At 41.1% G+C, this 25,398-nt stretch overlaps 1 protein-coding gene across 3 annotated transcripts in view; it reads left to right on the forward strand.

The window, feature by feature from the left end:
* VWC2 (von Willebrand factor C domain containing 2) overlaps window positions 1-25,398 on the forward strand; it is a 54,638-nt gene that overhangs the window by 15,468 nt on the left and 13,772 nt on the right. The window contains exon 5 of one of the 3 annotated variants that reach the window (XR_015257818.1): window positions 2,574-2,649. The exons of 1 other annotated variant lie outside the window; for it this stretch is intronic. Coding sequence is in view for 1 of the 2 variants with exons in the window: in XM_086742029.1 (XP_086598155.1) it covers window positions 2,574-2,587 (14 nt within the window). In the remaining variant the exon portion in view is untranslated. Of the gene's footprint in view, window positions 1-2,573; window positions 2,682-25,398 lie in introns of those variants that run through there. One more of the 3 variants, XM_086742029.1, reaches the window with a different exon arrangement.

Consider the following 25,398-nt stretch of genomic DNA (forward strand, 5'->3'; position numbering starts at 1 on the left):
CATGTATTTAAAAAAGCAAACCACCAAAACAAACAGGGGAAAAGAAAAAAGAAAGGAAAAAAAAAAAAAAAGAGGTCTGATGTACCTTACATTGCTCGCCACGGCAGTTTCACACATCTGCCATGTGTACTCCTGGATGCCGGTTCTGGTTCAGACAGGCAAGTGCCTTTGTTTTAATATCCATCAGGGTATTGGAGTGAAGAGTATGCAATTGCTTAATTTGTCTTCCCTGACAGCTTCTCTTTTACATAGAGATGCATTTGGGGATTTGGTTGTTTTTTAGTGAAACAGCTAGCTCGTGCTCCTCAAAAATGAAGTAATCAGTTGCTTTGGGTTTTTGTTTGATTTGTTTGTTGGTTTTTTTTTTAAGTTCTTCATATAAGGATTTCTGAGTTTCTATTGCAGTTTTATTTACACACATATATGGAGATAGGTAAGATGTTAAAAAAAATATATATATCCTGGTCCTGGAGCTCACATTGTGCCCCCTTCCTCCTCCACACGCTGCCTGCAGTGTTCGTTCTTTGGTGTTCGAAGAAAGTTCAGAAAACTTAAGTATTCCCCGTGTCAATTTGGCTCCCTCATTCTGCTCTTGGATATCTATTTTAATTTTGTATGTGACATTAATTGAAATTGTGGCAAAGATTTGGGGGGCACGTACGATTCCAAGCTCTGAAATACCTGTGTGCATCTTGCTGTATGCTATATCCTTGGAATAATATTCCCTATCAGTAGAACTGTTCGATTAAATTATGAGCTCTTAGATTCTGAAACCCTGTCTTGCTCCAGATTGAGTTACCATAGGTTAAGGCATTACTCGATGTTAGCTGAGCCACTGTCACTGTCCATGTGAGCTCTCAGTTGTATTCTTTGCAGATAATCCCGTTTGTAAATAGAAACTGTTTACTGGCGAGGTGCTGCAGTGATACAGTAATAGGGCTACGTGGCTGATTAGTATTTTGCAGTGTGATTAAAAGGAGCAATGAAGAAATATCTATACCTTGTGCGTTTTGCTTTATATTCTTTTCATTTTTTTCATTGCTATTTCATGATGTTAAATGAGACATCCAAGAGTTAGCTTGGCTTCAAGGGGAGGTAGAGGCTTATATTAAAGTGTTGTGGTATGTTAGTATATTGGTAATGCATCTCTGATGATAAGTGATATATTCAACATCTCCTTTTACTTCTAAGGCAAGTATAATTTTCTCTGCTTACTTTTCACGGGAAGTTAAGGTCTAGGTGTTAAGGAAGATATGAATTGATCCAGGTGACTTGCTTATTGATGGAAGTAGGGAATTGGCTGATCTCATTAAACATCATTTCTTGGATCTTCTATGGCTTGTGCTTTGCAACCGTGATGGCCTTTCCATGCAGTGCGGGATTGCTAGTGCGAGCTCTGCCTTAACTTCTTGTAACTCCTCATTCTTTGAGATATGTCTTAAGTCTTACATGAGCATGACAGCAACCGCAGAAGTTTTCTTCCAGTCCTATTTGAACTGTATTTGTAAATGAAGTATCGATCTGAATGAAGAACAGGAAAATTTGTATCCTTTCCTGACATAAGGTTTGACAAGGAGCTGACTTGTAGCCTCTGCCTATGTTTGGAAAAAGGGTTCTGAAGGAAGAGGAGCAATGGGTTCCTAGGGGAGATGCTAAAAGCGTATGGTATTTTTTAATAATATTTGTAAAATTGCAGTGCTTGTTTTTCTTGCTGCTCTAAATAGTGTCTTACTGTTTCAAACTACTGCACTGGGGAACTCCCCTATGCTGTGTGCTCCAAGAGTCCTAAATTAAGTCCCTGACGATTACCTTTGCCCAGCAGGTCAAACATCTTTATCAGCTGGAGACTCAAGTGCTTTCCTAATTTAAAACCTTGATCTTTAAGTTGAAAGCAGCTTTTACTTCGTGAACCTTTGGATTGCTTCCATGGGGGTAATTATCCATGCAGTTCTGCTTCCTTGAGCATGTTCAGCTGTACAGTAGTGATTAAAAAAAAGAAAAGAAAAAAAGAAATAACAGTTTTTAACTAATTCCTTGCCTTCACTGGCACAGTTACCGTAATGATTAGCATTCTAAAGCTGAGAGGCAACCAAAAACTTTGATTGCTATTTTCATTTAGGAAAACCCTGTAATGTTTGGTTTGGTGGTGTTGTGGTTTATTGTTGGGTTTTGTTTTGTTCTGGTTTTCCTGCCTATATTGGTGCTAGTTAAATTTTCATTAGAAGAGTGACTTCCTACTGGAAAACATCACTTCCTTCTAAATGTCCCATTCTTATGCTGTCTTTAGCTCTGTTTGCTTGTTTCTGTGCCAGTAGCCCTTGGATGGGTGGGCCTATTAAGTTGCATACATAAGTCCAATTTACCTGACAGTCTTGTAGATGATGAGTGTTTTTCTCCTGCATAATTTCCTCTCACATTGCAACACATTGCAGTTGCACAATGGTTACTGACCACCTTTCTTTGAAGTACTCGCAAGCAGTAAGTCACATGCTGTTTATTGCTCATGGAGAAGATACGTGTATCTTCACTGCATGCTCACCCAACATGATTTATTTTTTTTTCTTTTCCAATAGAATTGATCAGATGAAGCAGTGACAAGAAGAAAAGAACAAACAATGCATTGTAACAGGATTCAAAATACTATTTGGCGAATAGCACTGAATAAAGAAGATCTATATCCCAGCAATTGCTTTTGGGCCTCTTGTGTTTGAAATACTTGCTCGCAATGTTATCTTCTCTCTCAAAGGTAGTTCCACAAGAGTGTGGTGTTAATTGCTTTTCCCAGAAAAAAAAAGTAAAGTTATTACTTATTATGCTACAAAGTAGCTCCTATTCCTTTCTGATCGTGTGATCTCAAGCCCTCTTAAACATTTTGAGTTCAAAAGGGAAATCACTGGTTAAGCTGTGCAATTTTGAGGGAGATATGCAAAGTGAGTCCTATTAAAGACAGAAGAGAAAGAAAGAGTGGTGACTGTTAATCTTACAAAGCCAAGTCACAAGACAGCACAATAGTAAATGAAATTCAGCAAACCGTATGTCAGGTAGTGAAAGAAATTGCTCGGATATTTGGATGACCTCTTGTTAAGATTTCTACCAAGTGGTTTTAGTTAAATATCAATGAGAAATTCTGTATGCAAACATCTGTCAGGCTTCATTAAGAAAGGCTTGCATTTATTAGAAGTATGCTGTTATTTAAAGACTGGTTCCTCCCATCTGATTTGTGTAACCTTCCATGTTTGCTGAGCACTCAGCAAGAAGAGGTTACAGAAGTTCAGAGAAGAGCATCAAGAAAGCTGAATATTCCCCTGTGAGAGGAGATGAGGTCTCCAGTAGTGATAGCACATGAGTTAAAAATCATATGATAAAGTGTGCTCACAATACAAAGTCAAGGGAGAAGCAAGAAAATCAAAAGGCATTGTACATAAGAAGGTCTCTAATGCACCATATAATTAACCCATGAACACACTGCAGAAGATAGTGCTGACACACAGTTTCCTAGGATTAAAATAAAGATCATATCTTTGTTAGAAGGAATCAAACACCTTAACCTATCTACGGTGAAACTGCTTGGGATGACATGCTGTAGGGCCTAGTAGAAACCTGCTTATAGTAGTTCATTTTCACATGAGAAGAAAGGTAACATTATTATTTCCTACTGTCCACATCTTAGAATTTCCTTTATGAACTGCCTCTTTTTAAAGCACTTTGCAGAAAAATGGTTAGGCTATCTTGACTTTAGCCCAGCCAAACCCATCCTGGAAGTGTACGTACCGTCTTGTTGAGGCACGAAGACAGACCTAATTAAGAGATCTTTAAAACAGCAGCAATCCTTTTCCCACACAGCCATTGCACAGTCATTGTGGTGTATCTGGATAAAATACATGCACATGATGGAGAGGAGACCTAATGAGGATGCCTTTTGGCATGGTCTGCCTTTAGCTATTCTGACAAGCTTTATTTAAACGACCTAAAGGTAGGTCACCCATAAACTGCTTCTGTAATAGCTATTCATACTGTCTAAGAGTTCTGAGATTGGTCAAGGGAGTCTTGTAGTTCAGTTCATGTGTGTTTAATACAAGCTACTGAAAGGCTAATTAAGAAAAAAAAAGCCTTAGAAGCAAATAAATTATAGCAGTTTATGGAGTTATTTGTTATGTCAATGTGACAGAGAATGTGCCACCCCACAATGGAAAGCTAATTACCTTCCTGCCATGGCAGCTTGCTAACCTGCTATATTGCTAATGAATGGATTAGATGGAGGTTTGGCAGCCACTAACAGAGCGAATGGTTGTTTTTAAGACCAGTCATACTGATGCTGAGGTCCAAACCAGGTAATGATTATGCCAACTTAGAGGCAATTCTGCATCCATTATTTAGTGTGTCTCTCTCTCTTTTTCCATAGATGTTTAAATCCAATTATACATTAGATCCCTAAACACTCATACATACAGCTGGAATAAGTGAGGAAGTCTCATTACCTAGTTTGTAGCCTAAACATAAAATCTGCAGGCTGGGTTTTGATTTCAGTGTGTTTAAATAAGGTATGTTTTCCTTCTCCTGTGGATGTTGTGTTTTGCTGTGATTAGGTAAGCTGCTAAAACATAGAAGAATTGTCAGGTCCAAGTGTTGGGGAAAGCGAGGTCCAGGTGTGTTGCCAAAGGCTGCCTGGCTTACTGGCAAGCAGGCGTTCGTCGAGTGCACTGTTTATATGCCTGTGGTGCAGAAAAATAACCACTTGATTTTTCTTGCTGACAGCTCATTAAGCAGAGAAGTTTTATCCATTCTGCAGTTTTCATTATAAGCAGACGATATATTAGTCAGTATGAGAGGACTTCTTAATTTCACGTCAGTTGAGTGTTTAATCTTCAGTCCTCTTAGTTAAGTTTGTTCTGACAGCTGATTCTTTCCAGTCAAGACGACTGAAGCATCAGATCAATTATCTTGAAATACATGGGTTTGTGTCTGTGCCTAGGTATGACTGATTTGGTCTCTGAGGTCTGTTGTGGTGCACGCTCCCTCAGGGCTCTGGAGCTCTTGCCCTGGCTGTGCTGCTGTCTGTGCAGTCACCTGGCTACGGCTACGCACCAGAAGATGCATCCATGAAACTCCCTGTGGTATCAGCGAAGTGGAGGAGCACTCTGGAAACCTTCACAGTCCTTGAAGCAAGTTTTGGGGAGAGCAGGAGAAGTGTTCTGGACTCTGGTTTTGAGGACTGCTAGACTGCTTCCAGAGACGAATATTCAGGATGGATAGTTAATAGAAAGTGAAAATCTCCTCTGTCATGTCAGTGTAAATTAAATACATGGGTTACAACATCTGGGCAATGCAAAAGCGAACTTCATAGATTCAGATTACACAAAACCATGTTTACCATGTTTACCCTGAACTGGGATCACCTCCAAAGATGGTTCTCGCCCATTGAGGTCCAGCTGGCAGATTTCCAGCCTCCTGACGAATTGTGTTCTTTATATGTGTGTATGTATACACATCTGCATATATGCATATGCTACAGGGGTCATCAGACCCCATGCTTAGTGAAAGCACTTCCCACTTTTTAGGATCACTCTTGAGATGCTTTCCTGCAGTGGGTCGTGGCCATCACCATCTTACTTCACCTCCCAGACATTGGGGACAGGCTCTTTAGCAGGGCCTGTAGTGATAGAACAAGGGGTAATGTTTTTAAACTAAAAGAGAGTAAATTTAGATTAGATATAAGGAAGACACTTTTTACAATGAGTTTGGTAAAACACTGGAACAGGTTGCCCAGAGAAGTGGTGGATGCCCCATCCCTGGAAACATTCAAGGCCAGGTTGGACGGGGCTCTGAGCAACCTGATCTAGTTGGAGATGTCCCTGCTCCTTGCAGGGGGCTTGATCTAGATGACCTTTAAGGGTCCATTCCAAACCAAACTATTCTATCATTCTTTGATTCTACATGGAAAGACAGTAAGGGGGGTTGTGTACTGGTGTGGTAGCTGTAGCTTCCTCACTGCTTTCTTGAGACGAGGAGGTTGACAGCTTGCTAGAACATGCTCATCCTTCCATCTGGACTCTATTGGAATGGATGCATGGGTGAAATACCTGCTCCTGTGGGTGCACAGGCCACAGACCATCGCACCCTCATTTTGCAGAGAAAGCTGCAGGAATACTGTACCAAGAACTGCAAGGATATTTTTGCTACAGAACATTAGAGGAGAAGAGGTTGCCTTGGTATTACAGTCCCTGAGATGAAAGATGACATTTTGGTTGGCTGCCTGAAGATGTGGGCAGTTTTCATGCAATTAGTTGTGCCTAGCTTATGCTGTAATACATTTGTTACAGTTACGAGGCTTGAAATCCAGTGTTTGTGTTTCCTTTTGTTGCTTTTTCCTCTTTTTAATAAGTGAAAACAAGAGATTTGGATTTAATCATAAAATTTCTACAGACCGTTGTGCATCACCCATAATTCACCCGTGGCTGTAACCAATACAGAGGAGTTGGAGGTTCCTCCTTGGCTGCGTGCTTCTTGCAGTGGGGGTAGCTATGAACTGGAGATGCAAAAGCAAGCTCTGTAATTAGATGGCCCAAAGATGCTACCAACCGGGCAGCTCCATAAAAAGGTAAATTCCCACCTATTGTCACTAGAGGTCAGTGTTAAAGTAATTTTAAGGTCAAATCTCTTCTTGCACTGTAGTGGATTATCTGTAAATTCAGGCTGTGGGTGGTTGTGGTGCAGGTGAAATTAGCAAAATACTGAGCTTAAATAGTTGGGTTCTGTCATTTCATACGTTCTTGTAACCCCTTTTGTTTTGGTGGAGTGACTGCTGATGTACCTCCAGGTCAATGACAAAATGATTTGGTCTACCTTTAGTTTTCCCTCCCTGCTAATTTGCCTGCTTTCTAATTAAAAATCTGTGTTCCTTTTAAATTTTGTGGCTTGGTTCTTTAGCCGAGTTCCAACTGAATAGCTGTTAAAATCGTTTTCAGCCAGGGGTTGGTAACAGACACACAGATACTGTTACAATTCTGTTGTGATTCACTGTTTTTTGGCAGCTGATTATATAGGACGTGGTGTACACGTATGTGAGCAGATCTTACGTGGAGCTGGGAGACATGTATGTAATGTGTTTGTAGGTTGTGCTCATAGAAAGCTTCTGGATAAACTAAATTTCTGGCTGCCTGAGAATGCCAGGCCACAGGGGAAAAGGAAAAGACACTGCCTGTCACTGCGGCTCACTGAGCCAGCCCTACTTTCCACAGGAGCGATGGGGCTCTTGAGGAGTTGGTGTTATCTTCTGCCTCTGAACTTCCAGAGCTGCCTGTCTTTGGGGCTGCAGTGTGTGCTTTGTCCATAGCAGATTGCACTTAGCAAGAACTGGCACTGTGTCTAATCCTTTCTGCTCTAGGGCATATTGGCAAGGAAAAGAATTATGTGACATGACAACACCTGAAAAATAACAGAGTAGCCTCGTGTGAATGTGATTATTCATCGATATGGGTTTGAACATTGTGGTGCATATAGAGGAAGGAAAAATAGACTTGATGGGGAAAGGGGGGAAAGCTTCCCTGATTTCAGGGAGATTGTGGTGTCTCATGTGGCCTTTGTAACTCTAAAGTAATGAACTTCTTTTCAAGAGTAAGATTATTTGATTATATTTACCTTTGTAATTCCAGATAAAATAGTGTTATTTGAACGGGCGTCATGCCTTCCATTGATGGAAGGTGAAATGGCATTTGCATTTTGTGCTGTGTCAAAGCCTTGACTTCCCCAAAATTGTTTTAGTGTGGCAAACTAGCCTCAGTGATAATTAAAGAGAGAGTAGCTTAGCATAAACGCATATATATGTGCTTTCATCATTTTCATAGAAGACAGCTGACTAGTTCCCAGCAGTGAACTCTCAGTGCCTGTTTTCCATAAAGAAAATTCAAGATTCTTAAGAATACCCCAAACCAAATGATTTCAGCCCTCATGAGATGCACCTATAGGAATACCAAGCTGCTGGAGGAGTCAGTATAGATGTGTTTCCATGGGTTGTTTGGGAGTTTAATAACATGACACAGATTTATTCAGCCAACCTCCATTTCTGGGATATTTTTATTTGGAAGGTCAGTGATCTGTCTGATCCTAATTATCCCATCTGGCGAGTGCACTGGAGGCACAGTTTCCTGCAGTTCATGTGCACAAAGAAATGATGTGGTTACCATGTTATTTAACCAGCTCTGACTCCTCAGCTGAGTGAAAGGGTGTCTGCTGGCAGCTGCACTGCCCAGGGTAGCCTTAGATGCAGCTCTGGGAAAGGACTCGAGTTTGCATCTCCAGCTTTATGGGGAGAGCTTCCTCTACTGCTCTGCTCTTGGGACTCTTGTCTTCATCCTGGTTTTTTTTTTTTAACTCATTCTTTTAATGATCTCAGAGGACAGTTAAAAACTGTGTTAATTCAGAACTTCTTTTCAAGTTTTCAGCAGTTTCTTTCATTCTTCTGGTACCACTGAAATGTTAGGTGGAGTTCTCAGAAAGACCTCAATGTCTTCAAGCTGCAGCATGATGAAGCTAGCATTGTCTAGTTTAATTCTATATAAAAACCTCCATGAGCACAGTATGTAGTCAGCCCAGCCGTCTCCAGTGCAGCTCAGAAACATGGTGCCTCTGTAATGCATGGAACTGGTCCTGGAGAGGAACGCTGGTGGAGCAAGTGCCATGTCCATGGTCATGCACACACAAGATAAGATGAAAAAGAAGATGAAAATGTTAATGCTTGGGTTATATGTTAGCATACGAACTGCTAAAACCCTCTGTTCTTTCCTAGGGCATCCATTCAAAATGCCAGCCAAAATTAAAATGAATTACAGACAGTCAGTATATTTAAACTTTCTCCAAGACTATCTGCAAACCCAGAATCCTCAGAGACATAATTATTAATGAAGCTACTGAGTCATATGCAATAATATAGATATATATTTTAAGACCTCCATTTCTATGCTTTGTAATCCTATTTCAGCTCTGAAAAGAATGTAGTATAATTCTTGCTGGAAAATGTTTTAGATAAATCTATGAATTCAGTCAAAGCTGTACATCCTTTATCTGCTGCTAAGCTCTTTCATTAGTGGCTCTCGACAAAACAGTGCTATGTAAAAGGCGACAGTCAAACTGATAAAAATCCAATTTTCTTTGTTTAACCAGGAACAGGTGTGCAGTCTAGGTATTTTCTCTGTGAGCTTTGAGACCGCTGACAGGACTGGGGTAGGTCTGTAGCCATTAGGTTTGCAGCTTGAATTCTGTCACTGGCCATCTTTCCGTTAGTATGAACTTGACCTATTAGGGGAGGCACAGAGCAAAGCCGTGCCAGACTGTGGTGAAGACTATATACGCTAGAATGATAAAAGACAACAAAATATTATCATGTCCCAGGAACGTGCTGATATATGTCAGTTTTTAAAAACTGACATAAGGAAGGGAAAACTCGAAGGAAAAGCTTGCTTTTGTTTCTTTTCCCCCACATCTGTCTAGAATAATTCCGTAAATGAGTAAAACCAAGTGTGCTAGCCCTTGTTAGGTCTGTGTTTCTAAACATGCAAACTTGTAGAGAGAGGAAACCCACTGGAATGTGAAATGTGTCAACAAAAAGCTTATAATGTCTTTGTTTGGAAGATAACTCAGAAATAGCTTGGGATGCTTTGGCTATATGGAACAAAGTAACCTTGTTTCCTTTTGTGATAACTTGATTTGGTCCACTTGTCCGGTAAGCAACTGTAATTGCTCGAAGCAATTATAGTTACAGATGTTTCTCGATCAGTTCTGCTGATCTTTAATTCTGCCAAGGTCTTAATTCAAATAGCGCTGAAGTGACTTAAGGAAAGGAGGTGGAAGGTATGGGAATGAGGAAAAAATGAGAGAGAAGAATGAAGAGGAAGAAAGGGTGGAGAAGGAGTCAAGGAAGATGGGAGTGGGAGAATTAGACTACGGCATGCCAAAGAAAAAGGCTGCGTACCCTTAGTGAGGCAGGCAAGAGGCGCTCCTACTTGCAGTCTGATGTATGTTCTTGTTACCTGTGTTTAGGGGAAAAGAATATACCCAGCCGCAGGGTCAGGTCCCTGTGTTTGCAAGTGAAGAATTCGGGAGGGTGAGGCATGGGAAGCAGAGCTGTGGTGGCCGTATATTCTCCACAGCCCGTGTGTCTGCTTGGCTGGCTATAACCCTGCAAGGCAGAGAGGAGCAAATTGCACGGTGTACGCGTCTGTCTTCCCCTGAATCCGTCCTGCACTCCTGCAAGCACCAGATTTATGTCATGGTTTTAATCATCCTCAACGAAGTCATCCATCAGCGTCTTAAAACTTTTCTCCTAGGATAGGAGCTAAGCAGCCATTTTATTGATGAGCTTATTGAGATTTTATATGTGTCTGACAGTGGCTTTCATCACAGCACAGTTCTGTTGCTTTGGCAAGAGAATTTTATCTAAAATGTATGAAACAAAGGGGAGGCTTGGCACAGCTAAATGTTTATCTAAAAAAAAAAGGGAAGTTGGTGGTAAAGATCTGTAGTCAGTAGAGGCACTGGGGTATTCAAGAAATAGAACTATCAGCTGAAAATTCATAGGGTTTGTTTGAGTAAGTTACTGCCTTCAGTCATCATAGATTTTTTGTGACCTTGGAACTAATCGTGAGCAGCAGAGGAATTTAAGGAATGTAAGACTCAATGATTTAACTTCTAAGCTGTTTTTTCAGAGTAAGCATGTTGTTTTTGTTAGATGTCAGTAGACGTGATGCTTTTCATTGTTGACAAGAGGTTTCAGTCCTGAAGGTTGTAAAGGTACCATCTTGTCTTTTGCAAGCACAAAAATCACAGGGAAATTGGGGTTTTAGGAGAGTGGAGGAAGGAGAAAGGGAAACTGTAAGATGCAGCCCCTACATGTGAAGTATCCTTGAAGACCAAAGTCATATTCATAGAGGGTTTGGCTGGTGTTGAAGGGTGTGTATCAAGTATCAAGGGAAGAAATCTGATCATTATTATTATTCATGAGTGGAACAATTCAGTACAGTATATTGGTAATCCTGTGCCACCATGAAGTTTGAAAGTACTGAAAAAAACAGAGGATAGCGTCAATCATTAATCTGGAAGCTTGGCCACTGAATGAAGCAAGGAACCTTCAGGACACCTTTAAAAGTCATTATTATTCATTAACATGATTATTCCAGTTTAATAAGCTTGCTTATTTGACCCTGACCTCAGTTTCTTTAATTCCTTCATTAAGCCACAAAGAAGGTGTAAATGTAAAAGTAAATTAGGAACTTTTCACTTCTTTGTCCAGTCTATTTATTAAGAATATGTATACTCAGGCACGCATTAGTGCCATCAATATTGCCTTGCTACCTAGTTTACTTGGGGGGAAAAAAAGGTATAAGAGGCATTCTTAGGTAAGGATTTACATCTAAATGAAGGTGAAGTGTGTCTTGGGTTTTTTTCTTTGTTTAGTATAATTTTAATTGCCAGCCTTCTGACTCACTGGTTTGGACTGTAGCCAGGTTAGATTTGGGTCATTGCCTATTTATAGTGCTTTCAAAATAGACAGTGCAGGTGTTGAGTTGCCTGTGTGCTTATAAGTGTTTCCTGTGGACTTCTGCTGTGTGAAATTGTGCAGTATGGGAGGATTTAGATTGCTACTGTAATAATCTTCCAGATTTTATTTAGCACAACCACAAGGAAGGAGTTCCTTGCTCTGTATATGGAAACGTGGATACAATGATAGAGCTTTGAGTTACCAAGACTGGTTTGGCTGTGTTGCATGGTTTGTGGTCATGCAGTCCTAACAGATTGAAATTAGGATAGACTGTTTTCTAAAGTTATCTCTGGAGAAAAAGAAAAAAAAAACTAAAAAAAAAAAACCTCCAGCAAAACCAAAGAAGGAAGCATAAATACAGTAGTACAACAGCAGTGCCGTAGGATCCTGATCTGGGACAAGGTCCTCTGTTGCTACCCATAATAAACAACAACAGTTGCATTTCACCATAGGGAAAAAAAAACCACAACAAAACCCACATTGCTGTGTATATTGCAGTTTCTTTACAATAAAGACAGAGCTATGTTATCTTCTTATTTTATTTTGTGTTGATTGGAAAGACAGCTGTGAGGTGAGAAAGCAGACAGCCCCTGTTCTGAACAGCTCACACCTTAAATAAATAACTGTGCAAGCATAAGGAGAGTGGGAGGGGGAGGAGGGTGGCGCTGAGTTTGTGCACACACCGCCTTGGTGTGTGAAGGTGCTCTGTAACTTGGTACTTCCTAGCACTGAAGGCGTGTTCCAGGTATTGAGCTATTTGTAAGGTCTTATTTTCACCTCCACCTCCTGTGAGTTTAACTCTCTACCAAGCTCTTGTCCTACGTGTCAACAGCTGACTTGCAGTGTGTCCCACCACGGGAGACAGCAGCATCTTTCTGTGTCTCCCAAGCTGAAACGTGGATGGTTTGGAAAGGTTGAACTGTAGAGAGGTCCCTGCCCGCTTCCTTTTAGCAAGGCTTCACGTTCCCTGGGGTGCTGCCCAGTCTTCTCCAGGATGTCATCACTCTCTGTTTCCTGTCTTTGGCCCGGAGTTTTCTCCACTTTTCAAGCTTCTGCTAACCCACGGAGATGTGGTGGGTTTTGGGGCAGGAACTCCCATCTCTTCAGCTGTGGGACTGCTGCTGCCTCCTCTTCTGGCTTTCAGGTGTCTTGGCTAGCAAAACAGAGTAAACCTGAGTGCCAGCAGCTTGTGGAGAAGCCAACGCCCGAGAGAAATCTTAATGGGTCTGCAGAGGGTGTTTGCATGTATGGCTACAGCTGATGGCATGAGCCGCTGCGATGCTGGTGGGGAGCCAGGCTGGCCAGCGGTGCTTGCCAAGAAGCAGCTGCGGCACTGGCAAGCTGGTGTCACACGGCGTGGAGTAGAAGCAAATAATCTATAAACCACCTTGGGGGTTAAAGGGTATATATTAGTACGTGGCAGTGTGGTAGTCTGGTGTGCCGTCGGACCGGTCGGTGACAACTTTGTTAAGCTCTGGTGGAAGTCGAGACAAAACCGACAGCGGAGAGTTGGCTCACCAGAGTTCATTTTCTCTGTAAGTCATCTTTGATTACTGATAATTAGAGGATATATTGAGTCATTTGCCTCTCCTTTGAAGCTAATGATTATTTGAAAAGGAAATAAAGTGACCTCTGAGTGAGGCGGTGCTGGCTGCTCTGAACGAGGGGCTGCCGCCGCGGGAATCGCACACCCAGCCGTAGGTTTAAGATTGCACATCTTTCTCTGCTGCAGGTTTAATGGAATTTAAAATAAAAGGGAAGATTGAAGGGTGTGGGACAAAGGGGAGAGTGGAAAATGAATGTCATTAAACGGAAAAATACTCTGTTAGAAAGTGTGCAATCTTTGATGTCTTGGTTGTTTAGATCACAGAGCATTAAAAATGAGATTAAAACCATGTTCATTTTATACATCGTATCTCCACCATTGCAAGCATTTTCAAGTTGCAGTCAGTTAAGGAGCTTTTAATGACAATTATTTTTAAGACTTGGTAGTAAACATATCATGTCGGTATTTTAAGGGTTTAAATTAATTATTTCAGTTGTACAACTCAGTAAAAACTACTGAAAGAAATAAGCATGCCGTGAAATTCCATTGGCCAGGCACCTTTTAATCATACCCTATTCTTGTTATAACAGGAAGCATTAATTAAAATTAGAAAGCCATGAGTAATTTCTTCCCTTGCAGTTTTCTGTGAGTGGCATTGTTATGTTCAAATCCTGTGTGAAGGTCGTGGTTAAGGTGATTTAAATATCAGTGAATAGTTTTCAGTCTTTCAGAGGCGAGGAACCACAAACTGGTGTTTTGCTATACAGGATGCTGACACAGTTGCACTGTTCTTTATTTTCTTTAATTTGATTATTTGAATTTCTGATTACTTCCTTAAAAGGGGAGGAGGGAATTAAAATGAATATTTTATAAGTAGTGTAACATAACCACAGAGTCTGCTAGTAGTGTTTCGGATATAACAGTGATTTTGGACCCATGATATTACAGGTATCATCTCCTCTGTAATAATTGCCCATAAGCAGGTGCCTAACAGTAATAATACTCTGAAGCAGTTTATTACTTTTCTCGAGTTTTGAGGAGCAAGCAGCTCTACTCATTGCAAGGTTCAGACTCCACCGCTGCTCCTAGCTCCTTGGCATGGCAGCCCAAGAAAGTCCATAGCCTCAGTCAGACCTGTAAGGCACTGATCTGAACCAGGTGGACTTACTGCTCCTTGAAACAGCTGCAGTTTCTCTTTTAGGCAAAGATTCAAGAGAAGGGGCTAAAGAACTAAGAACGAGTTCATCTAAATTGTCCTCCTGTTGTGCGGTTGGTTTTGCTCCAGTACAACACTGTCAAAAGCAAGGTACTCAGCACAGTGTGAGTGAGAGAGGTCCGTGCTAGCTACATGGGGGAAAAAAAAAGTCTGCACTTGTGCGCTCTTTTATTTTGTAAGGGAGGCTGAACTCTTGTTTGGTGTTTTCTGCATAGCACAGTGTTTTCTAAAAAAACAAACCAAACAACCAACCCCAACAAGTCATGATGAAGCCTATAACTTTAAATTGTTGCCTTGCAGAACAAAGACTTTGTAACTCTCTTTCTCCTTTCCTTTGCTCTAAGTTTTCATGCCAGATGAACCAAGGCTGTTTACTCCTGGGATCAAGTATTCGGCTTGCCCTGTGGACAGGTGAACGCTGGCAAAGCAGAGCTCCCTTGCAATAACAACTTAAAAGTGAACCGGGCAGAGCCAGTGGCCTGAATGCCCTTCCCGTGGCGTCTGGTCGTCCTTTTCTCAGGCTGGTTAGAACTGACTTGGGTCCCTTGTGTGTAGGATGCAGCACAGGCAAAGTCATTTGTTTGTGTCATAGAGGTGATTTGAGAGGTGGGATTTTCTTGAAGGGGTTTTTGGTTAGCTGGAAGAATAATTAACCAAAGACATGGAGACACTAGTTCTGCATGACCTCTCTGTTGTTAGCTAGATTGAGCTAACTTTCATTGACCCACAGGTTCATAAACCTTCAGTAAATGTTGATGAAGTGATAAGGTTTTTTTCCTCTGTTGTTCTAACTTGCAGTTATTAGGTCCAAATGAATGTTTTTGTTCTGTCCTGTGTTATATGTTAGAATATTTTAGGAAATCTCCTCTTAACATAAAGCATGGTTTAAGTTCAAAGATTTTTTGCACTTTCATGTAGACCTGATGGTTGAACACATTCCACAGACTTTATAGATGTTTTGTTAACCCCATCATTTCTTTGGATCATGTTCAATTTGTCAATAATTTAGATAGATAGATGGCCTTGGAAGGTTTTCAGTAGGGCTTGTGTTGTACTGTTCTTCTAAATAAGATTGCTCATTTTGTTTCTTGTAGAGTCCTATCTACTGTTAGCAGCACAGTAGAAAAAAGGGCCAACACAAGTTTGCCAGAGACCCTCTTATGTCCAGCTCTTTCTATTTTGAGTATTCTAAATAGGTCTGAATTAATTTCTTGAGATCTTTGCAGAGCAATTTCTGCAGAGCTCTGAAAACGCATTTTCTATTGGGACACCTGATCATAATGTTGAAGTGAAGGAAAATGGCTTTCAAGGTGATTCTTAGTGAAGTTATTGAATGTTTGCTTTTCTGCTCTGTGTAGTCAGTGTATCACCAGCAACATCTGGCAGAATTAACTGATGTATAAACGGACTAACAGGACCTGCTCGAGCATCGTTTGTACGACTTGAACTTCCCTGATTTAGATTTTGCAGCTCAGATTGTAACAGTTCCTCTCTCCTCCACGACTGAGAGATGAGGACATGGAATAAGCATGTGGCTATCACACAGAATTAGTGCTATTCAGTGGGAGAAACAGTAGGGCTGTCATATTGTACCAATGGTTTGTGGCTACAATATTTTAAATACTGTTGCCACTGTGACTGTGGGTTGGTCATAGCTAACAATGATTTTGGTGGTTTGGAACCAAAACCTGTCTTTTACTGCTGTCTTTTTTCTAACTTGTTTTCAAATCTGTGCCTAGTGTTGAATTCAGAATTGCCCCGTAATGGTAAGACATCTATGCAGAGTGATCTATTCTCCAGTAACTGAAAGAATGAGGTTTCTAACTGATGGACTACGTTCTCACGTGAGATATCTTTTGTATGCTTTTGTTACAAGAATCTGTTGCTCTCTGAAAATCTCTTCAATAAAGAGAGTCTTTTGCCCTAGACAGGCAGATTCTTCCTTTCTCTGGTCTCTCATCAGCCTGTGCAGTGGTAGCAGGACCAAGGACCCAGGATCAGTAGAAGAGTGTGAGGCCGAGGGACGTTGGCTTTCAGTACAAGTTTTTTTTCCACTGCAAGGAACTTCACCGTGCGTATCTCTGTTGTGAGAGCATGACCAGCACGGAGTGGTGATTCGGGAAGTTACAAGCTGGCACATTGAGGAGACCCATGCGTACCTGCTGGGCCTGAGGAGCAGACTGATCACACCACCTGTATTTTCCTGAAAGTGCTTGGACAAGTTCCATGTTTTGAGCAAGACAGACAAAACTCATCCGTCCAAGAGCAGTCCTTGAGGTGCTTTTTAAGTGTACTCTCCAGTCACATTTAATTACACATCCAGCTGGGTAAAGCTTTTCTCAAGTTTTAAAAGTAAAAGTCCCTGGCCCGTGCTTGGACTCCATGCAGCTTAAGGGGTGGGACACTACTTCAGACTTGCTGCTGTTTGTCTTCTGATCCTTCAAACAATCTTTTTCTTTTAATCTTTCAAACATATTTTCAAAATACTTTTTTTTTTTGTTTATAGTTAGCTGCTAGAATGATTTGGTACCTGCTCATTTGCATCACCTACTGAGAGAGCAGGGATTGAGAAACCAATACAAGTCTAGTCCAGCACGTCCAGAGATGAGGTCCTGCTTGACTACTGCTTTTCTCCTAAACTCCCATCTGTCTTTGTAGAAGCAAGTGCTAATTAATGTAATTTCTGCAGGCACTGTAGAACTCTGATGGGGAGAAGGAAGTCATCTTTTTGGGGGCTGTTCTTTTTTGAAAAAAAAAAACAGTATATGTTTTTGCAGAAAATCATTCTAATAATAAAACCAGGACCTCAGAAGTTTACTATCTTGAGGTATATAGGTACTAGTGAGACAAACATCCCAGATGTTAAAATAAAAATTGTCAGCTGCAGATGCTAGAAGAGTTCTTTGCAAATCCTGTCTGCAGCTGCTGTAGGCAGAGCTGAGGTAAGTCAGCCTGTGGGCTGCTCTTGTTTCTGTGATGGTCCAAAGTATCTGAAAGCTGCACCCTGAGTCTAGGCTGGCTTTGCAGGCTTCTGGTACCCAGTGCTTGTCCAGAGCTGTTCTTCTGAGCTATGCAGAAAGATGAGAGAGATGCAGAAGCTGGTCTGCATATAGTCTTTGTATCATCAGCTGCCCATGTGCCCCGAGGGAGCTCTCTGAGGCCCCTGCATGTTTCCATTTTTTTGTTCAGATGCTTCCAGTTGTGCCTTGTAAGATGCCTACCGTAAGCCCCAACCTGGCTTTTCTCTTTCGGAGGCACTGATCACTGGGAAGGACTGGAGGGCATCCTTGGTCCCTGGAGAGCTTTCAGCTGGGTCTGGTGCAGACTCACATTTGAGTCTGTTTCAGATATCCCAGAAGTGTTTCCAACCATGGATCTAGCCACTGTGTGTCTCACCCTGATTGATCCCTTTCAAAGCCTGATCTGATTGTTCTCCCCACATCTAACCATTTCTCCCCATTCTCCCCAACTCTAACCATTCTATGATTGATTCTATGATTTTTTCATAACACAAAACCAGTATCTCCACACCAGACATTTCCCGCTGTGCCCTGCTGTGTGCCTGTGACTGCTCAGAAGTACGCAGCCCCTGTAACGGTTCGGCATTCTTGCGCCTAGCAGGTTTATATCTCCCTCAGGCTGGACACGCTTAGCTTTACTGCTTTTCCATTTGCAAAGGTGCTGGTTGTATGCTGAGCGTTTAACCTTGCCTTCAAAAAGAAAATACTTAAATTCTTGCCCTCATTGATAACCGTAGAGTTAACAACTATGCAGCTAAATAGCATCATTCCACATTCTCAGCAGGGCTCAATTCATGCAAGTCACTCAAGCTCATACTTGAAAGTCAGTGGAAATAATCTGGTGTATAACAGCCATGGATCTGGCTCATTTTTCATGTGCAAAATATACCTCATACAAACCTCTGCTTTGCCACAGAATTTCCTTGTGACTCTGAAAAAATGAGATTTTAGAACTTACTTACATTTAAAATTATGTGAGTGGCAATCCCTTTCTCTTCCCTCATCTGTTTTTTCTTACTTGACATTCAATTATGGCAGAACAAGTTTTATTATACAGCAGCACATTATATGACAATTAGAGTCTCTGATAGAGCATTAAATGTTACTATTCTGTGTAATTTTCAGTGAAGCAGCAGTTCTTGCTTTTCATTTGCTTTTTGTGCCGGTCCTCTGTCTGTGTATGTGTGTGCTTCATTTCACACTGCACAGATAAGTAATTTTTAATTTCCTAATAATTTGAGCATGTGTGTCTGTGTGCGTGCCACCTTAACATAGAAACAACAATATAAGTTATATATAGTATCTAAGGCTATTTTTTTTATTAAACAGAATTGGGGGGGGGCAGTGATCTTTCTTCTGGGTGGCACGTTTGAATGTGACTCCTCTATATTCTCACCAATGCAAAGCCTAGGTAGACTTTTATTGACTTGATATGTTCATTGCAAGTGCAGGTTTCAAATACATATAGAAATTATATATCAACCAGCAGTAAACATTTGTATTTGCAGTTGATCAAGTTTTGAACTACCATAGCCGTATATAATGTATTAATGAAGTAAAAAAGCTTTGATGGTATGAGTTTGGGAAACCAGATTATTCTGTTCTCCCCTTCTTCCCACCCTCATTAAAAAACCCTTCCTTCCATTTGTCCTGTTTACTATTGACTGAATGGGTAGATGCATCCTAAATCTGACATTTTGTTTGGTCTTCTGAATCATCAGCATTGCACATACTGGACCATGGTCAGCCAGAGGACGGGTTTCTTCCACCACATGGTCCTCTCAGGAGAAGTCCAGTGTCTGGTGTTCATGGGACAAGGCAGATGTCCCTGTGCATGGTGATGGCATCTGTGGCATACCACAGATGAGTAGGGAATGGGGTCTTTGGGACACAAAGTACTGCACAGCAGTCCCATCAGCTACAGCTACCTGAAATGGCTCCCAGAGCAAAAGGTTTCATCCTTCGTACTGTTAAAGCAGCTAAGGAAAATCCTACACAGAAAATAACGTGCCCTTTGAGGGATCTCTGGAAGTGTAGAGCACCAGGGAATTCAGATTGGACACAGCATGATGGTTTTCCAACCTGTCAGCCCCTTGTGGTTAAACATACATGAAATGACTGTCATTCCTGTCAGAGTGACCTTTGTCACAGCCCTTTGTCATTTTACAGTATAAAACCGTTCCGTGCAAGGACATCATTTTGCATGGCAGCAAAAGTTGGGGTGTTGACTTACCTGCGAGATGTGCAGGGTAAGCAGAGGTAAAGCAGAAAGATACTGGTTCTGCAGTGGGACTGCTCTTGTTGAACAAGCTCCCAAGAGGGGGATTTGGGAAGCATTTGGATGGCTGTGGGCCCTTTCTTTGGGAAGGTGTGCATGCATGGTGACACCTGGTATATTTGTCCCCATTTGTTTACCAATCTCCATCTTAAGTGGTTTTTGTTCCTGAGGTATTGGTATAGTTTTGTTGATGACATTGTGTCTGCTTTGCTCTACCCTAGAGGCACCTGTATTTCTGTATCCAGTGAAATAATCTTCATAGGCTTATACTTACAGGGTCGTATAGAAGTGATTGGCCTCTTGGGTCCATGCAAGATGCTTTGTAAATTTATCAGTATTAAGTAGGAAATAAGTGTATGTCCACAGGATTTTTTTTTTTTAAAGTCTTTCTCATTATATACCAGTTTTACTTCAAATGTGGGTTTGTTTTTTTTTTTGAGATATAGATGTTTTCCTACTAAAACAACTACCTACTTTTTTCCTTTCCCACAGTTAACCTCCCTTGTTCAATAAAAGCGAAGAGAAAGAAATAAAAAAAGAAGTGCAGGGAGGCAGAAAGACCTTCATTTTCAATACAAAAAAAAAAAAGCTTAAGTTCTCTTTAAGTTTTGCAAAAATCTTTTTTGAAAGGAGGGCTACTTAGAAAGGAACAAACATGAAATATTTTTTCTCTCATGTTCTATGTAGAAAAAGAGTGGTGTTCTAGTATATTTTCAACGTATTTTTAGTCATTCCTAGCAGAAAATTTCCTCAATGTATCAGATCATGTCTGAAGTTGATGTTTTATAATGCTGTTTCTGTTCCTGTGCTCGCAATCATTATTGTTGTTGCACAACAGATGGGGTTCTGCAGCCTTCAGAAAGAAAATAAGGTAAATCGGACTGGAGTAGGAAGAGATGGAAAGACTAGAGGTCAAGATAGAAAGATAAATGGAATGAGAACTTGAAGCTGTTTGATTACAGTAATTCTATTTTACAGAACACAGGTATTAAAAGGTAGGAAAATTGCATACAAGATGTTACTTCTCGTGTGCGTGTGGAAGGTGGGGGACTTCGGTAGGGAGAAAAATAATGTGCCGAAGATGACGCTGGGCACTGCAACGCACATAGACTTGGCAGTGGGGCAGACTTGAGAAAACTTGTTTAGATGTGAGGTGCTCATGCCTTGATAGCTGGAGGAAGAAAGGGTGCTCTTAAGTGTGAGTTACATTACATGCGCTCTTTGGAAATCTTTCTTATGCCTTGGGCCCGGTTTCCTGAACGTGTAGACATGCGCAATTCTGCGTGGGAACCTTGCTTGCATGTTTGTTTAATTTCCTCACTCGGTTATTTTTCCACAATTTCTTTTACCGTCCCCATTGCTCCTCTGTTGCTGTGTGGCCAAGGTGCTCTACTCTCCTAAGCCTATATGGTTGAATGCCCTGCACAATCTTCCTGCAGTCTTTTCATGGAGCTCACATTTGAAAACTGAACACAGGGCAGAGGGAAAAAATAAATGTGGCACGTGTGGCAGCTTTTCTTAAAGTCTTTCTTTTAACAGAAAGCAAACAAATAAGAAACCAAGCCATAGGAAGTCTGTCCGTAATGGGAGTCGAATGTGGTCAAATCTGGCTAGGCAGGCTAGCCCTCCCTTTTAGAAGTTTTTTCTCACTTTTTAAGAGCCTGGAAGTGGAATCTGGCTTTTAACCAGAAACCTGTGTTAGAAATGGCCTTTTAAAAGCAATGTCGTGTGCAGGAAGAACTTGCGATAGATTAGTTATTGGGAAAAACAAGTGACTGAGTGCAGCTTTTAAAAGCTCCACTTCGAAAAGAAGTAAAGGCAGAGGAAAGGAAGTGCCAAAGGGATAAAAAGTAAAGTTTTTCTTGCTGCCTTCTGTTATAGCTGACATTTTATCCTGTTTTCAGAGTTTGCCCCTGCCTGACTTGTCAGTATCTGCATTCAATCATTACTTGTCAACAGTTTTGTTTAATATTAATAAATGTGCTGTAATTAGCTGAAATATGAGTCTCATAATTACAGGTGATTTATTTGCTAAGTCTTTGTGCTCAGGGAAAATGACACAACATGCCAAGAAAGCTTAAAATCTGAAATCTAAATTTATCAATTTGATTATTTAACCATGATTAGGATATTTTGACTTAGTCCCAGTATCCATTGACAGTTCTGGTGTTTGCAGCACTAGCCAAAGAGGTAGATGCATTTAACCGTATTTTTTATTGCAGGCATTTGAAGAGTCACTGCTTCTGTTTGCATTTGGTTCCCTCAGAGAATCTTATCTTTGCAACTGGATTATTTTGCCCTGCTGCTGGTATGTTTTGACCTGGAGCAGTGTTCCTAACATAGTAGAAATCAACTGACACTCATGCTTGAGGGAAGGGATTCCTTCATGTATTTTATTCCTTGATGTAATTTGCCCAGAATGATACAAATTCTTTATAAAAGTTACTATTCCAAAATGCTTTATTCTATTTTAAAGCATGTAAGTGGTCTTATTCACAGCATTTTGGTCAAGACTTCCCTTAAAAATTATTCTGGTTTTTTTTTGTGATTGCGATTTAGAAATAAAATGATCCCTTGTTAGGCTGTAAAATAATAATACTGGAAAAATTTTCACATGCACTTTAGATAGCAAGAATATATTTAATGGTTGTTAGAAATTGGTTAGTGTCTCTGTACTACAATTTTAAGAAAAACTGTCACTTTCATCTAAAGTATTTAGGCAATTTCCCCTTTTTCAAAATATAAGGGGAAAAAACGTATTAAAAATCATTGCTGTTCTTGTGCTTAAGAAAGTGAACAGATCCTCAAACTATAAATACATAGACCTCTGGCTCATCTTACAGCATGTAAGTCCCAAGATATGGTTTGAAATCCTTGGCTGGAAGGCATCGTAAAGGAAAAAATCCTTATTATTGAGAACTTCAACTGTTCATCCTCTGCTTTCTCTCACATTAAAAGAACCAGTCTAGCTCAATGAAATTATTAGGTGAAGGTTCAAAGCAAGCAAAGGGGTGTAGGTGCTTTTTTAGAATCATAGAATGGTTAGGGTTGGAAGGGACCTTCAAAGGTCATCTAGTCCAACCCCCCTGCAAGGAGCAGGGACATCTCCAACTAGACCAGGTTGCTCAGAGCCTCATCCAACCTGGCCTGGAATGTTTCCAGGGATGGAGCATCTACCACCTCTCTGGGCAACCTGTTCCAGTGTTCCACCGCCCTCAGTGTAAAAAATTTCTTCCTTATGTCTAATCTAAATCTATGCCCTTCTGTTTTAAAACCATTACCCCTTGTACTATTGCAACAGGCCCTGCTAAAGAGTTCCTCCCCTTCTTTCCTGTAGGCCCCCTTTAGGTACTGGAAGGCTGCTATAAGGTTTCCCTGGAGCCTTCTCTTCTCCGGGCTGAACAGCCCCAGCTCTCTCAGCCTGTCCTCATAGGAGAGGTGCTCCAGCCCTCTGATCATCTTCACGGCCCTCCTCTGGACTCACTCCAACTGGTCCATGTCCTTTTTACATTGGGGGCTCCAGAGCTGGATGCAGTACTCCAGGTGGGGTCTCCTGAGAGCACAGTAGAGGAGCAGAATCACCTCCCTTGACCTGCTGGCCACGCTCCTTTTGTACATGGCAGAGTGCAGCTCCGGAAGTCATTGCCATGGTTTCTCCTGGCTGTCAAGAGTTTGCATGGATTTGAAAAATGGTTAGATACATTAATAGAAAGAAAGTCCGATAAAACAAAATGCAAGGAGCATGGTGGCCAAAGCATTCTCATGTTGATTCCTGGGGGAATCAACGTCTTCATCAGTGAACCGGTAACAGGGAGCGCGATGTTGATTTCCGCAGTTCTGTATGGTACAAAGCTCTTTTGGATAGTCGGATGCTGCGCCAGTGGCAAACATCTCCAAAAGCAGATCACAAAATGAAGCGGGCAAAAAGGTGACAAATAAGGTTCAGTGTACAGTGATGCCTATAGGGTAAATAATCCAGGCAGTGCCTCTGTGCTAGACTGGGAAGTGGCGGTTGCAGGTCCAGAGTGGTCACTGAGAGGTGTCCAAAATCACCAGCTCAGTGTGCGGAGGCAGGCAACAAAGCCAATGAAGTATTGCCCATTATCAGAAGTACTGTCCATAATCGAGAAGGATAATGCGAATAAGATAGAGGGAGCTATGTTTTCCCCACCGATGCACCTACATGTGAGCACTGCGTGCGGTCCTGGTCCCAGCACCTGAGGAAGGCTGCAGCAGACATAGAGAACGTGCAGCGACACGCAGCTAACACGCTACGGGAGATGGGGCTGGCGACAAGAGGCTGAAAAGGCTGCCACTCCTCATTTTGGAAAGAAGATGAAGGACATATGAGGAAGGTTTACAGAGTCTGTGGAGAAGCTGAAATATTTGTCAGCTCCTACAGCACTACAAAGAGTGGCTTTTTAGTGTTTGGTGTATGGGTATCCATACGCGACGCAATCAGTGCAGAATCACCATGTTAATTTTTGAGTGTTGCTGTGTGTGGGTATGTTTGTTATTAATGTTAGTGCCCTGAAAGCTCTTCTGACTGTGGTCATTCTTTGTTTTCTTCATCTTTAAGACACCTGTGAGAAAATTACTTTCTGTTTTAACTTTTCCTCACTTTTCAATGAGATTTGTTACTTCATAATTTAGTAGCATTGTCAAATAACTAATACTTAGTAATCAGGCTGTCAGGCAAAGCTCTAAATGATCCTGTAGAATGAAAAATGTTGATGATAATTATTGTAATTAATTTCCAAATTAGGATTGGGACTCTAACTTGCAAGCTTCTATGCAAAAAAAAAAAAAAAAAAATTCCAAGAAACAGCCTCAGCCCTGAAGAGTTTACAACGCAATAAGCAAGGAAAGGTACAAATAAAAAGGGAAGGAAATCACTGTAGCTATCGTATGACTCTTAAGCTGTTTGCTGTTTGTGGATTGGATCTTCTATCCTCTAGTCTTCGTGAATTCCCTAGTGGAAATGAGACCCCTTAAAACTCCTCCACTCCTGACCACTTCTCCACCCTCTCTTGAAAATGCATCCGAAGCTTTCGTTCTGCAAAGATTCCTTACAGAACTCATTTGTTAATGCATGTTAATGCACAGATTTCAGTGGCACATGCATAAATTACGCACATACTTGGAATAAAGAATGAGAAAAGAAATCCATTAATGGTTGGAGGCTTTGCAAGTACTTATTGTGCTACTAAAGCTTCTAATATCAAGTGCAAAGGGAATATTTGCAAGTCAGGCCCCCGAACAAGACAGGAACAAACCAAACCTTGCAAAAGGGAACGAGTCAGAGGAGCCAGTGGTTTCTTCCTCTTGGGCTGATATTCCCCCTTCGCTAGGATGTCAGTTCTTCTCCGGGAAACACTCCCTTTCCATATCTCTGAATCCCACAAATTTTGCAACACTTTGATCCACTCTGTGATTAAGAGCTTCTCTGTTTAATTTAGTTTTGTCTTCTAGGGGGTTTCTGTAAACTGGTAACTTCTATCCCACACCAGATTCCCAGGTCTCCCTTACGCTTATGCTGCGTATGCAGCAGGTGAGCAGTGATCATTTTTATTACCATAGAGTAGAAGAATACCCCAAAGACAAATGGAGCAGCTAACATTGTAATCGTAAATCAAGTGCTTAGTTGTTGTTTGTGGAACGTTTTGGAGTAATAACTTCATTAGAAAAGTAAAATGTAATTTTTAGTTTTACGACTGTCATTTTATTTACTACTCTTTTTCTCACACACTAATCTGAGTTTTATGAAAATCAGTTCAAAGTGTCTTGGGAATCATTTACAGTTTC

The sequence above is a fragment of the Chlamydotis macqueenii genome, chromosome 2, assembly GCF_036417535.1.
Source record: "Chlamydotis macqueenii isolate bChlMac1 chromosome 2, bChlMac1.mat, whole genome shotgun sequence".
Lineage (NCBI taxonomy): Eukaryota > Metazoa > Chordata > Aves > Otidiformes > Otididae > Chlamydotis > Chlamydotis macqueenii.